The sequence below is a fragment of the Ischnura elegans genome, chromosome 1, assembly GCF_921293095.1.
Source record: "Ischnura elegans chromosome 1, ioIscEleg1.1, whole genome shotgun sequence".
Lineage (NCBI taxonomy): Eukaryota > Metazoa > Arthropoda > Insecta > Odonata > Coenagrionidae > Ischnura > Ischnura elegans.
The window spans coordinates 131,173,660-131,188,950 of NC_060246.1; the positions used below are offsets into that span (position 1 = coordinate 131,173,660).

The window sequence follows — 15,291 nt, forward strand, 5'->3', positions numbered from 1 at the left end:
CAGGTTGTACCTGTTTTCCAAATTGACTAAAGAGTGAAAAATTTATCTAAACCAAACTTATGAACTTGCTAGGATTGCCTTAGTAAATACTTAACAATCCAAATGATCAAATACAAAATTGACAAATCAGAACAATACAATAATTGCAAAATATCACTCGTAATACAAATGCAGTAATAGTCTCACTATAGCTTATACCTACTCATTCTAATGGACTTCAAATATATTTATATAAATTGAGACTTATCTGCAAAAAATTATGACCATTTACAAGAAAGTAATATGAATCATTGCCAACGAATGACTCAACCGATAAATACAGAAATCACAGATTTGTTAAATGAAATGACTGGATATTACCTTTACAAAAGTACACAAGAATCAACTTCCTCCATTGGTCAAGTTTCACACAATACTAATGAAATTTTCAGCTACCCGACAGTTTACATTGGTATTCAATTGATACTAAAGTAATGTAAGTGATTGCCCAGCATTCCACCACTTAACTCTTAAAAAATGACCTGACCAGAAATTGATCAGCTACTCATGGGCGTACCCAGCTAGGGGCAGCAGCCCCCCCCCCCCCCCCCCCACCCTTGAAGCAAAAATCGCATAGGACTTTAAGGAAAATATATTTTTTCAAGCAAATAATTTTAAAAACTAATAAAGAGCTGTCACAGTTTCCTTAAAATGTTGATTTCATTCACCTTTTCCACGCTTAAATCTTACCTACAACTGGAACAACCATGGCTTGCCCCCCCCTCCCCCTAGTTTTGATCCTGGGTACACCCTTGCAGCTACTGATGAATTTCATCAGGAACAGGTGAAACTTGACCAGTTTTCTAGTGGAACTTTATCTTGGTTGTGGAAAAAATCTTTCTTGTACAACCCCTGTTGTGGAACATAAAGGAGGACTTTTGTTTGTTTTGATGAAAATTTTTGCTTCTTTAATTACCATTTCATTTTTCCATATTTAGGTACAACAAAAATATCTTAAATTTAACATTATCAGAGGAGCAAACATGATAATAGAGTGATTAAAATAACATATGCTTATGTGGAACTTAGCCACTGGCTTAAATAAGAATTACTTTTTTCAAATAAGGATAAAATTTTTTTCCGATATATTCAGAATGACTTAGTATCCTTAATTGCAGTTTTGTGAAGCAGCTAGTGTTTTTCCAAATTGAACGTTGCAAACAGCTATATTTTAATAAGAGGAAACCACATAGAAAACTTTCATAAGAATAAGTAGAATTCAATTATGAATAAAATAAATTTCATGACTCCATGTAGCATTTCACCTAAATAGTATGTATGCAAGCAGGTGATTCTTAAAAGCAACTAATTTTCATCTGTAAATAGAGGTCAGAGAATGCAAAACATTGAAGATATGTCTTTTTCAAAATGCCATGACAATTTTCTATAACCGTGAAAATGTGGGAATTAATGAAGACTCTCCAAAACTTAACACTTTTTAGGGACATGTATTTCCTTGGCATTCATTTAACAATGCATTCCTTATCAACAACACACAATAAATTAAGAATACCAATAAATAATTTTCACTTAGATAATGCACAGAATACCAATATAAGTTATAACTGATAATATATTAACCTAGTAAGACAGTCCAGGTTCTCATCAAATTCATGGCAGCATTACATTCAATTAAATCCCTCTTATATTAAACTTGGTCCACACTAAATCAGATCTTTCTTTACTTCAGTGCACTTTTCTCTAAATAATCAATTCCCCATCACACAAGGAATTAAAAATCACATTAGAATAAATAAAAATATAAATAATTATGCCAAATTAATCAAGCACTTCTTCCTAGTTGGTACTATTGGACGAAAATAAAGCTGTTATTTAGACTAACCTAACCTTTGGTTTGAACAAACATTTGAAATAAATTATTTTCAATTAAATAAGTGTCTATTTCCACAACTTCAACACATTTCCATTAAAATGCTGGGGCTAAACATGCACAGGATCAGTAGTTTTTGCATTGTTCAAATATAAATCAGCTTTTTATTAGTTATGAAATCTTTAAATCATAGATAATTAGCAAAAAATATAAGGAACTCCAGTAATACACCTTTTCAATTAAAAATTTTGCTAATACGCTAAAACTGTTTGTCAGTGGCTAGATGGCCAATCACCTAATCAAGTTACATCGATACTGAGTTGACCTCTGCTGGGCAAAACAAACTTCATGTATGACAAGATGTTGCTGTAGCAGAGAATGTGATAATATTTGTCAAGCATGAAGTTAATATATATTCATGGATCACTATCATATATTGCAGTTGATCACCTTGGTACTAGCATTAACAAATTAAGTTGTGGCAGACCCCAGTCCAGATAGAAATTTGACACTGATGTCTTTTAAAATATAACTTCAAATAAATATTAAAAATAGGCAAAAAATCTTACGAAAACACAGCACTTTTAGAGCCCACTAATTACGTACCTTCCGTTATGCTGTAGGTAACAAGACTCTGATATATCTACACTGTGTTAAGTTCATCAAACAAACTACAAGTACACTCAGTATCTTTCAACCATCCTTTCATGATTTCTTCAGAAAGTTGGATGGAGAAAGCAGCAAAACACATCAAAGCTATCCATAGCCAGATGGGAGTATTCCCAAAACAATATGAGCAGCTGTCCATAAAAAAAAGTAGTGAACATCACACTCGCATTTTAACAGCACTTAGCTTCAGTTCAATATATCCTTTGCAGCATTCGTGTTTCTCACATTCAGTGGATCACATTTTCTATAAATTAAAACCTCATAAAGCTGAAAAGAAAACATACACGGACAAATGAGTACCAGCACAAATCTCTTTAAACAAAAATTACCATGTATAAGAATGTAAAATCAGTCATCAATTTAATCCCAGATGTAGTGACTGATTGTATTATTTGTAAGTCCCAACTAACCACCGAATTAGCTCCACAGCAGAGATCAACAATCACTATGAGCAGGGAGGGATGGTGGGCCTCCTTTTTGGGGTTTGATATCCACTGAAGAAGGAATTTTGACCTGCAGAGGGACATTTCTGATGAGGTGAGCATGTGTCTTGGTGAGTGTAAATTCCTAATATAATTGAGATACGCAGCATTCCCTAGCTGTCATTTACTCTACAGGAGGCATTATTGTCTGTAGTTATCTGTGTATCAGACACCGATGAGGTTTTTTAAACACTGCCACCACAAATGAGAATGAATGGTTTACTTTTTCCCCTAACTAAACATTTAACCACATATTATTTGGGACCACCACTTAAATGAGACCCATTTTCATATTTCTTGTTGCTTAAACTGAGGAAATAAATGTGCTACGTGCATGCACACTATGTAAATACATTAAATTAACTGGTGTTTGTTGTTATCTGCTGCAGGGACTTGGTTTAACAACATGGCCAACTTGGTGTCAAGTTGGGACTTGGCAAAATTTTGGTTCCTGGGCTGTAAGATATTTTCCATATAGGACTGTGGATGAGCAAGCAAAGCTGCTAGTAACAATTTTGATAAATCAACCACTTTCAATATACACATAGCAATGAAATTATGTAGGAGAAATTCCTACAAATCAAAATACATATAATGGTTTACTATTCAAAGGAATGACATCAAAATTGACAGGATAATTTGAAAAGGATATTTCACCAAAACTCACCTCAACTTTTCACTTAAGAGGTTACCACTATCATTAAGGTGAATGACCTTCAAGCCAAGAAGGGGAACCAGCAGAAGGAGACTGAGAAGCCTTTATATTAAACTGGCGGAGAGTTGCCTCCAGTGCTTGCTGATTTCCAGAAAAGTACGCAGATATCGCATTGTGGAATAGCAGAAGTTGTTTATGCATCACCTTGATCTGAAATAAAATTTTAATGCAGAATACAGAGAGATACAGAAACATATACACTAAAAATAATAACTAAGAGATACTGAGTAACCATCAGCAAAGAGTTCTCAGGCATCTAATGGTCAAAAAAAGTGACCTGAATACTGAATGAACACTCAAACTGAATGTTTATGGAGAATTCACATAGTACTAGCACAAATACGAACACTAATAATAGGAGGATAATTTCCCCATGCTTTTTACCGCAGACCAACCAAAACAAAAAATTACTTGCTATATTTCTACCCTTGCTACAGGCCATACTCGTAATAACAAACTTCTAATGAGTTTTATTTCAAAGTGTGTATCTCTCTTATAACAATACATTTCAATCAATAACTCCTTAGGGGGGAATACTTTGTTTATTCATTTCAAAATGTAGCAGGAAAGAAACTTAGAAAAACATACATATTTATTATCTTCAAGTACATATATGTATACATATATGCATATAAATTCACAGGTAAGGAAAGAAAGGGAAAGGAACATGGAATAGAAAAAGTTCTGGGTTCGTGTCCCAGTCAGGTCGCATTTTTACCCTCTGATTTCTGGCTTTTTCCATCTACCACAGCACCGTTGTCCTTGTCCTTTTTCTATTCCATGTTCCTTTCCCTTTCTTTCCTTACCTGTGAATTTATATGCATATTTGCGCTTAAGGCGTCGTGTGAATGAATGAAGTTATGTATACATATATATATATATATAGTATGCTCAATGCACTTAAATGCAACTTTATAAGTCCATTAAATCGTAAATGATCAAAGAGTTAGCACAAGCTTAATTAACAGTTGCCTGATGAATTATATGGCTATAAAATAAAACTGCAATATTCAAAAGATAGTCTTACCCTGTTCTCATCAAGGAACCTCAGTTTAACTGAAACATCTGATCGTAGCCTTTCAAATGCAGCACGCTGCGCATCATATTGTCGCTGTGCATCCTCGAGGCGACTGTTCGCTGCTGCAGCTCCGGGTGAGCCAGACCCAGCACCAACAGGTTGACCCCCACCACCCAAGGGAGGAGGGGCCGATGCTGGGGCTTGCGAGGCTGCCTGCATTGCTGACTCAAGATCAGCTCTATATGCATCATATTCTATCCTAGAAGAGCAACATTTGATGTCTTCAGCATGACTAGGACTTGACTTTAATTTAAGACAGAATTTGACAAGAAAAAAAACTCCTGAGGTCAAAAAACTCACAATCTCTATAGGTAAAAAAATAATATAAGATAAATAGGTGACTTCATATAATTTTTCACAATCCAAAGATATTAATACACATAGGAGAGGGTGAAATCCTTAGGTTATGGCTAAATATTAGAAATAGCATATTTTTAATCTTCATTGAATTGGGTCAAAAGTATTTGATTTGAAATGTATTTTTAATTGAAGTTTTCCTGGATATCACACCATTACTTATACCACTTCTTTTTTACAGAGCGCGACCCGGGTTTCAATGAATTATCACAATCAATGTTTCTATAATTCATTGAAAATCGGGTCGGGCTCTGCAAAAAGAAGTGGTATAAGTAATTGTGTGATATCCAGGAAAACTTATAATGGAATACCACAAAGTTAATCAAGAGTTAGTGTATTTTAATTGAATTCTTCAGCAAGTACTTGCTTGCCCATTCTACATCAACAACAGAATTAGGTTTCATTCACATACACACAGTGATCAACCATTACATAGGTATTTAATTTCTTAACAGTCAATGAGTTCATTAAAATTTAAGGCAGATGATGTACATCCATGCATTGCTTAGCACAATTTCGATTAGAGCAATTTCGATATTGCACAAATTCATTCCTCACACAAACATCCCATTGCTGCTTAACCCAATCTAATAACCATAAAATTCTCTTGATAAAACGTGAACTTGTGCTAACTACAGCCAAAATTACTCTCATTTTACACATAATAATAATATTGCTTGCCTCAAATCTTATTCTTTGTTTATATATTCATCAAAATCCATTGCAGTGCAATACCTAAAATCATTGCTCATCATGCATCCAGATAGCCGACCTACTGAAGTAATATATATTGTCTCCTTAACTGAATGACATTAGTTAATTTAGATCATTTGAGTTTGGAGCTAGTTGAAATGAGCTTTTAAAAAGCAATACAGTTTGAGATGTCATTTTTGCTGTCATAGGTTATCAGGCGCATTAACTTCTGCATAAAGGGTCCATCCTGAAGCCTTCAAGGTCATCGCTGATCACGGGGAAGCAGTGGATGAGTTGCGTATGAATAGCATCAACACATAAAAGGGTCCGAGAGAGAGTCTCAAGCACATTGGCTAATTCCTTCCTAGCAGTCGTAGGCCCTCTGCATCTCAGGAAAACAGTACAGCAATTGTTCAGCAGTAGAAGGTGATGTTGATAGAGCCATACAGAGTAAAAACCAAGTGAACAATGGGAAAAAATAGGGATGCGGATAGAAAAATAAAGAAATTTTCAAGTTATTGCTTTGAAAGTGGAGAATGTAAAAGCAATATCGTGCTCACATCGTCAATAATCCACACCATTATTCTGAATAAAGACGAGGTTAAAACGTCAGTCACACCAACTTCAGCCAAGCCATCAACATGTACGCAAAATTCATTGCTGGGAAAAAAACGGAAGGACATCTAATTGCCAGGTTTTTAATAAATATACAAATGATGTTCCTCTTTCACAGGAAGTTATTTGTGCAAAAGCTGTGGCTTCATTTGAATCCATCAAAGAAGATGAGGGTGGTGACTGCTGCAAGACATATAGTGGAAGCTCAGGTTGGTTCCAGAATTTAAAATGGCGAGCAGGTGTTTTTGTGCTGCGATATCAGGTGAATCTGCAATTACTGATAGCACAGTTACCGTAACATTTTCCAATGAACTCCAAGCTATATCCATACATCTATATCTTCCCAATGTTAAAATGCTATAAAATAACACAAATTCGATTAGTGCAGAGCCCCAAGGAACGCATTCTTTGCACTAAGAGAGGCATGGCTGTATTGACTACTTTTCTTTTTTCCTTGATTAATTACTTGAGGAAAAGCAGGAAGTTGCTCCAAACTATGGCAAAGTATTCTTCTAAATCCAGTAGTTTTATATTAAACTTCGTATGACACTCGAGTACTGCAAAACATTCAACTAGTGAGGACAGTGAAGTGCCGTACTAGAGCCAGAAAGAAACATTAACCTACATTAAAGAATGAATTAAGGTGATCTGTCAATTGAATTTCAGTAAATTTTGGAAATTAATTTCTCAACATCAACTAAATGGGGAATTGAAATCTACAGTTTTCAACTTGACTTAGGTAACTATAAACAAGGAGGAGAGTGTGAGTTAACCAGTTAGAAGGCAGAAAATGAGAGCACTTTTAGCCTAGCATTACATGTGAACAAACCTTCACTTCCACATTGCAGATAGCCTAGATCAACTGAAAAACTGGTTTCAGTGATTTCATTCACTCATTCAGTGTTTCAACCCTAGGGTTAGTGTGGTTGAAAAGAGTACAGCTCACCACAGACATACAAATTTCACAGATTCATGGTATGAGGGTTAGTCCCTTACTCTAGGCCACTGTGTGGAAGAGGCCTCCACTGGGAGGATTATTGTTGGGGGTGTACAAAAGCTTCGCTTGGGAGATCACCCAAGACCCTTTGGTGGTTAGTCACACACTCTACCCACTAGGATACCAAACTCTCCTTAGTGTATTTGCCATTTAGGTATTCATTTCTGGAATTTATATAAAACTAGCAGACCCAGCAAACGTTGTACCACCTAATTATCAATAAACGGTTTAGTTACACTATTTATAAATCAAGAAAGGCAGTACTGATTTTTATAATTTTTGACTTCTTATAATAAATTCAATGAAACTACAAAAATAAGCATTACAGTGGCTTGTCAGAAACATATTTTCTTTGTGTAGGCTTTTGCGGTGTGGTGAGGATTCAGCAGGCTGGTTTTCTGGGTTACTACCGCGTAGATTCATCTCTGCAGACGACAGTTTTGCCGTCATTGCAGCAGGATTATTCAGGTCAATGAAGTGGAGATCCGTGGTATCGCCTGTCTCTTATACACCCCGTCAGAGGCCGGTGTCTTCTCATTGGCTGGTTCAGGAGGCCCAGGTGGCTTCTCATTGGTCCGCATCTCCCGGCTCTGTCCTGTCTCTCCGGGTTTACTCTAGAGGACACTTCTTCATGTGTTAGGGAGCTGGTATCCGTGCTCCCTATTGAGGTTGTTCGGTGTCTTCATAATCTCTATAGCTTCCCTAATGATCCGAGGGAAGTACCTCTTTTCATTGGCAATGACTTTTGCATTGTCATAGTCGGGATTGTGATTCGGCCCACTCCATGTGTGCTCAGCTATGGCCGAGAGGCGCAGTTGTTGGTTTCTTGTGGCTCTTTGGTGTTCTTGGAGCCGCACCTTGAGGGGTCTGCAAGTTTTTCCGATATATGCTCTGCCACAGGTGCAATTGACTTGGTATACCCCACAATGGTTTCCTGCAGGGACTTTATCTTTGACTTTGCTCAGGAAGCTGGAGGTTTTTGCAGGACAGGTGAACCTTGTCACTATGCCATTCTTCGAGAGCACACGGGCTATCTTTTCACTCGTCCCTCCAACGTATGGTAGGAAGGTGAAAGCCGTAGGTTTTTCCGTATCTCCAAGAGCAGGTTCTATGGTCCTTTTTAGGGCCTTGTCAATCTTCTTTTCCTCGTTGAGGATGACGTTTTTGTTGTATCCGTTGTCCTGAAGTGCCTTGCGTATGCGTTTCTTCTCATTCTCCAGGGAGGAGGCATCCGATAATGTTATGGCTCTTCTTAGCAGGGTTCTTACTACTGATATCTTCTGTTGGTTGTGATGACACGACAAAGCGTTTAGGTAGCGATCCGTGTGAGTCTTCTTCCGGAACACCGTGTGACCCAGTGTGCCGTCATTCCTCCTTTCGAACAGGACGTCTAAGAAGGGAAGACGTCTATTTTCTTGTTTCCATCGTAAACTTGATGGAGTTATTCTGACTGTTGAGGTGTTGTAGGAAATGGTCCAACTCATGATGCCATGTTGCCAGATCACGAATGTGTCATCCACGTATCTCAGGAAAAGTTTCAGTTTCTTGTGAGAGGCCTGCAGAGCTGCTTCTTCAAACTTTTCCAGGAATAGTGCTGTGATGACCGGTGAGAGTGGAGATCCCATGGCTGCACCCTGCTTCTGCTCATAGAACCTCCCATTCCAGAGGAAGTAAAGGTTTCTTAAGCAGAACTCGACCATTTCAGGGATGTCATGAGGAAGGCCCTCATCAGTGAGGGATCTCACGATATCTACTACTTCCGTCACTGGAATGTTGGTGAACAGCGACTCCATGTCGAAACTTACTAAGATATCACCTTCCGTCACCCGTGTTTCTTTGCAGATTTTGACAAAGTGCACCAAGTTTTTCACATGGGTGGAGGACCTGCCGGTGAATGGTCTGAGTGATGCGGCCAGATGTCTCACCAACTTGTGGGTCATGGAGTCAACAGCACTCACTATAGGGCGAGACAGGACAAGAGTAAACCCGGAGAGACAGGACAGAGCCGGGAGATGCGGACCAATGAGAAGCCACCTGGGCCTCCTGAACCAGCCAATGAGAAGACACCGGCCTCTGACGGGGTGTATAAGAGACAGGCGATACCACGGATCTCCACTTCATTGACCTGAATAATCCTGCTACAATGCCGGCGAAACTGTCATCTGCAGAGATGAATCTACGTGGTAGTAACCCCAAAAACCAGCCTGCTGGACATATTTTCTTAATTCAATCTATTCTATCTAAACTTTTTCCATGCAAATTTCACCATTGGCATAAATAACTTAGCATCCATGTGTATGACCACATATAAAGTATGTTCTTTCATGCATTACTTCATAATTTGCATAGAAACAGCACAAGGGCAAAGCTAAAATTTTGTACAAATAAATCAGGTCTCTCCTTCACATTAACAGCTTTGAAATCAAACACTTAAACAGGTTGAAAAAAAAAAACATTAGTCTGCACTACAAAGGCCCAACAAAAAGAACATAGCACTAAGAACACAAATACAAAAAAGCTGGAGTAAATAGAAATATTATGCATATCTGCTATATTCACTAAGATATTTCCAAAGTTTAATAACAAATAAAGTCTCATTAAATAGGTAAACTAATAAAAATACCACTTAATTGTACCTTGCAGCTTCATAGTGGCGTACAGTTAGAAGAGTATCTTCAATAGTACGATTTGTCAGTGTAGCCACAGAAGAAACAAAGAAGTGAAGAGCATGAAGGAGTGTCTCCCCATTACGTGTCAGACGCCTTTGAGCCTCCGCATTCCACACAAATTCCTCTCGTAGCTCAGGACTCTTCTGAGCCAACTCAGAGAAGGACTCCCCAAGAGCATGCTAATAAAAAACACAGCATAAATATTCACTTATGCCATATTCTTGAGAATTTTACATGTTATATTTCTACAGTTTAATGAATTGATAAAAACTAGGGATGAACTGATACCAATATGTGTAATAGCCAATTTTCATAGTATCATCATGGAATTCAGCTTATACAAAATTCTGAAACTTTAAGATTTCATTTACAGCTTTTAAATGCCATTCAGATCACTTGAACAAGATTTAAATTGTGAAACTGGAGTGGTCCAGTACTGGTTGCTGCCCTTAGTAAGAAATCTCTTTTTTCCATTTTCTTAGTAAATAATTCTGTGTTTATCTCTATAGTCACAGGCTCAACTTTGTGGAAGTTCATTTCAATGAATAAAATGAACAAACTATGTATTAATCCACCTATTTATTTATGCGGTATGACTAGTTTCGATGCAGCGGCATCATCCTCAGGTACTAAGGTTACAAGCAATCAAACATCCTTATATATCATGTGGTATCTGTGGGGGAGGAAGAAGGTAAGTGGAAGGGGTGGCTAGGAAATCTGAAGTAGGTGATTGGGCAGGTGGTAAGAGTTGGAGAGGGGCAGGATTAATACAAAGTATTGGGAGGGGGGAAAGGCAGAAGAATGAACAAGATAGAAGAGTTGGAGATTAGAAGACTCATCAAGAAACGTCCCCTTTTTAATGATATCCTTTTTGAAAACCTTTCCCCCCTCCCAATACTTTGTATTAATCCTGCCCCTCTCCAACTCTCACCACCCGCCCAATCACCTACTTCAGATTTCCCAGCCACCCCTTCCACCTGCCTTCTTCCTCCCCCACAGATACCACATGATATATAAGAATGTTTGATTGCTTGTAACCTTTGTACCTGAGGATGATGCCGCTGCGTCGAAACTAGTCATACCACATAAATAAATTGGTGGATTAATACAAAGTTTGTTCGTTTTATTCATTTTAATTCTGTGTTCATACAAGGAACTAAAAAACTGACAGAAAAGTTCAACTTAACCCATGCAAATGTGTGTTCAGGCTGCATTACCAATTTACCGGAGGATGTGTATTCTTAATACTGAAAATTTTCCTAGTTGAGAGCGCTAACAAGACTCATAAACATGTGGCTCTATGCTTCTGTTCAGACAATATAGCAGATTATGCTATTTTCTCTTCCTAAAAGGGAATCACCATTTGAAATTAGATAATTTCCATAATGGCTAATATGCCTTAGTGATCAGCAACAAGATCTCAGACATGTAACAGTCAAACAGACCACATTCATGGGGAGAGACTCCAAGAGCACTACCAACAGCTGAGGAAATTCCGCCCTGAATCGCTGAATAGAAGCTCAGTCATTTCTCAGTAAGTTTTTCGGCTAGTACTAGCCTGAGCACTCATTCCTAAATTTGGCAGGAGCTCAAGTATTACTTCTAAATGGTTTTGGATGTGTTGCTAGATGATGCAAACAGCTCTTCATAGCGATCAACTGACTTTACACTTTCGGCAAGGCTAAGAATGAGACTCAGAGAGGCTTTGCAGCGGTCTGCTCTAAGTCTGAGCAACAGCGCTGTGGGCTCACTTCCCCTGATTGTATCCATAAGGAAATTTCAGAGTTGGAGTGCTCACTCCGCATCAGCAGACCATCTTCGTTAGGAGACATCCATTCTACCATTAGCCCTGGGGGTTTATTACCCTTTTATATTCTCATTTGGAATTTTTCTCCGTCAAATCTTGCATACACATTAATTTTGTAATCCTATGGATATAAGATGCAAGCAGTGAAAAGTTGATTTTGGCCTATGTTACACTGTATGCTTTTCATGAAGAGTGCTCTCTTTATAGGAAATCTATCAACAAACTCAATACACAGTATTTACTTATCTAAGTTCATTAATTAAGTGCTGTAATTCTCTCAGCAATAGAGCTACCATGTGGTGGACACTCAGGTGCGTTATTATTTTCATCAGCATCCATCTTTGAACCAGTCCCCAGGCAAGGAAACGGGGGATATGGAGGATGATGATATCAATAACTTCTAGAAGAGACAATCACCTTATATTTGCCTGCCACAATAACTTCATATCTTGGTGGAACATGTCTGAATTGAGCTATCAACCATTCTAAGGTCGAATATTAGAGCGGCATTATCCTGATAGTTATACATATCCTGAGAATTCTATAAAGGCTATTCATGTGTACAATATAAAAAAAGACATGAAATTGGAATAAGGGAAAAAGAAATGGAATTATTTAAACATTTTCTTCCTTATCAAAAGAAGGAAAATAATTGCTGCAAAAATAGCAACTATGTGACATAATTAATCTGAGAAGATGTTAGGACCAAATGTCACTACAGTAAAGGGTACATCTGGCCATTTCTGTTTAAGTCAAAAACCACATCTCTACCAATGCATTCTGCATAAGTCTGAAGATAAGTCTAGTACAGCGAAAAATAAATATTTTTATTTCAGTAAGCAATCTATCCACTACTTACTATTAGCATAGAATACGGCATAACTTCATTCAGTGAAAAATGAATTCAAACCCTTACCTGTGTCTGCACAACATGATAAAAATGAGACGTCAGGGCTCTAGAGAGTCGAAGAACATTGGCATATTTCCTTTGAGTATCTCGCACAAGCTCAATCTGGGCTTCAAGTTCTGAAATAAATTAAAAATGATTAACAAAATATGGTAATATATGACGAATAACCTAAAATACCATGTCAACATACTTTTATTCCTTATAACGCAGCAGGAGATTTAAAAAAAATTACAAATGCAATCCAGTCTAAATATTTTTAATTAAATACTCTTTCTGTTCCAGTATGTGTATATGGAGCATTATGTGAATTGCCCAAGCCTGTCTCCTCTCCCATGCTGCACTTCCCTTTTCATTTCAAGATGTCGATTCCCTTTCAATCTACTTATAAATTGCATTTGCTTCCCCTCCTTTCCCTTCATAACTACAATTCTCCTCTCTTAAACATCCGTCTAAACCCTGTCTCTTCTATATACTGTAAAAGAGAGTGCTTTTTACATGATAGTGAAAAGAATTTAAGTTGACCTCCAAAATAAGACGGAAAACATAAAATTAATGAAAATAGCAAAAGACACATTATAGTTTATTTCCGGAACAAAATACATATCTCTTAAAATAGGTACTGTTATCCAACAGTGCTGATTAACCTGACTGTGGAATAAGAAAGCATGAATGTTCAGTTATTTGTTTAATTAAATTAATACCAATAGTTGTTGCCAGAACCATTAAGATCACATCACAGGCTCAAGAGCTTCTGCCTTATACTATCAACAGGAGTTTACATTAGGGCCAGTTGGCATATGCAACTGATGAAGATGGCAAATAGCAATTATATAAAATTCTTTTCTTAAATCTATCCCAATTTCTTACATATCAGCAGAAAAATCAATTCACATAAGCAAATAAACTAACCAGCATCAACGGTGCGAGCTGTCTTCCCAAGTTTTTCGAACACCATCTGACGAGTACATTTATAGGTTGAAATGCCCCAATTTCTCAGAGACTCCATCCGAGACTGTGCAGATGGAGAGGTAAGAGTCCTTGGAAGTTGATTTGCAGCATTTTGACCAGTAGGAGATGTGGCACTAGACCCACTTCCCCGTGGTGTGGTTGGAGCAGACTGCCTAGTGGTGGATGATGATAGGGGCAAAGTTGGAGCCCACCCCATGCACTCGCCATCATCTCGTTTCCGACTACTACTCCCTCCATTTACCGGTGAAGATAAAGATACTGGATACAAACTGGGACTAGGAGAGTTTGTTTCACCAGCACTGGGAGCTCCTGTTGGAGTACTACCGGCACTTGAAGATGGAAACGGTGGAGGACCTTGAGGTGGAAGTGGTACGGCTACGAAAGACAAGTGCCAATAAATATCTTTGTCAACACAACACAATAAAAAATATTTCTATTCAGTATGGCGCAGCAATGCCTGATAATTAGCATATCAGAAATATGATCACAATTTATAAAATAGTCGGTTTGCACAACAGTGGACCAGGAGTAGGCGGATGACATTTTTTGAAGAAACTCGAATGCACCCACTAGTTCAAAATTTATTACCACTTAAATTGAAACTGAGGTGTTTCATTACCAACTTAAGAAAGCCATACCTTGAGAACGAAATATACATTTATAATTATATGCGGATAACAAATAAAATCAACACTTAAATTCGCACAAGAGAGAGCGCGCATAAGCCAACTTCACAACCAAATAGATTCGGTGACTTGAATGACGGCCAGTCACAATGAAAATTAGCGGAAGTAATTGTAGACTAAACAACACTGTCAAGGAATCCAAATTAGACTTTATCAATAGTACACGAAAATAGCAAAAACTTATCTAACCAGTGGTCGAGGAGAGCGACAGGCTCATTGGATGCTGGATAGAAGGTTGTCTTTGAGGAGATGATAATGGAGATGACATCGAATTAACCCCTCGATCATTAACTAAATTATCAGCACTATCTTCTTCCGACGTAGCTTCATTTCTTGGAGGTGGCATCGCGGACTGAGACATTTCTAACCCCCTCCTAAGACCCCTTTCTAGGCACACCTAAGCTGCAAAAATGAAAAAAATGAGTCAAAAAATATATTAAGTATTTATAATTCTTGATTTTAACCCTAATAATTAATAATATTACAAATACATTCGCCCATATAGAGCATCTTGCTATAAAATTCATTTTTTAAAGAAAAACTGGTAAAACATGGAAAAGGCGTTGCACATACAATTTGGTTTCTCGCGAAAAAGTGGGTAATAATGTTATAGGTATAATAGAAGGACTATCACATATTTCGCTCACCGGTTAGATAAAAACACGTATGTTTCCACTCACCGGATAGCGTTCGACGTCCAAACAAAGTGAAATTCACCCTTTTCACCCCAACATGACGTCATGCCACGCAAAATTTTACTCTGGCATTGTACTA

General features: G+C 37.7%; 1 protein-coding gene across 2 annotated transcripts; it reads right to left on the reverse strand.

The window, feature by feature from the left end:
• Positions 1–1,471: 1,471 nt before the first annotated feature.
• Positions 1,472–15,288, reverse strand: LOC124169897 (arfaptin-2). 2 transcript variants are annotated; one of them, XM_046548669.1, is made up of 8 exons: positions 15,198–15,288; positions 14,707–14,919; positions 13,772–14,206; positions 12,869–12,978; positions 10,113–10,324; positions 4,764–5,013; positions 3,689–3,886; positions 1,472–2,806 (listed from the first exon to the last, which is right to left on the reverse strand). In XM_046548669.1, exons 2-7 carry the CDS (start codon positions 14,876–14,878, stop codon positions 3,722–3,724), a joined length of 1,344 nt encoding a protein of 447 aa, XP_046404625.1. In that variant the 5' UTR covers positions 14,879–14,919; positions 15,198–15,288; the 3' UTR covers positions 1,472–2,806; positions 3,689–3,721. The 2 variants fall into 2 exon arrangements, with proteins under 2 accessions (XP_046404625.1, XP_046404626.1); XM_046548670.1 differs by having other exon boundaries at positions 15,165–15,236.
• Positions 15,289–15,291: the final 3 nt, after the last annotated feature.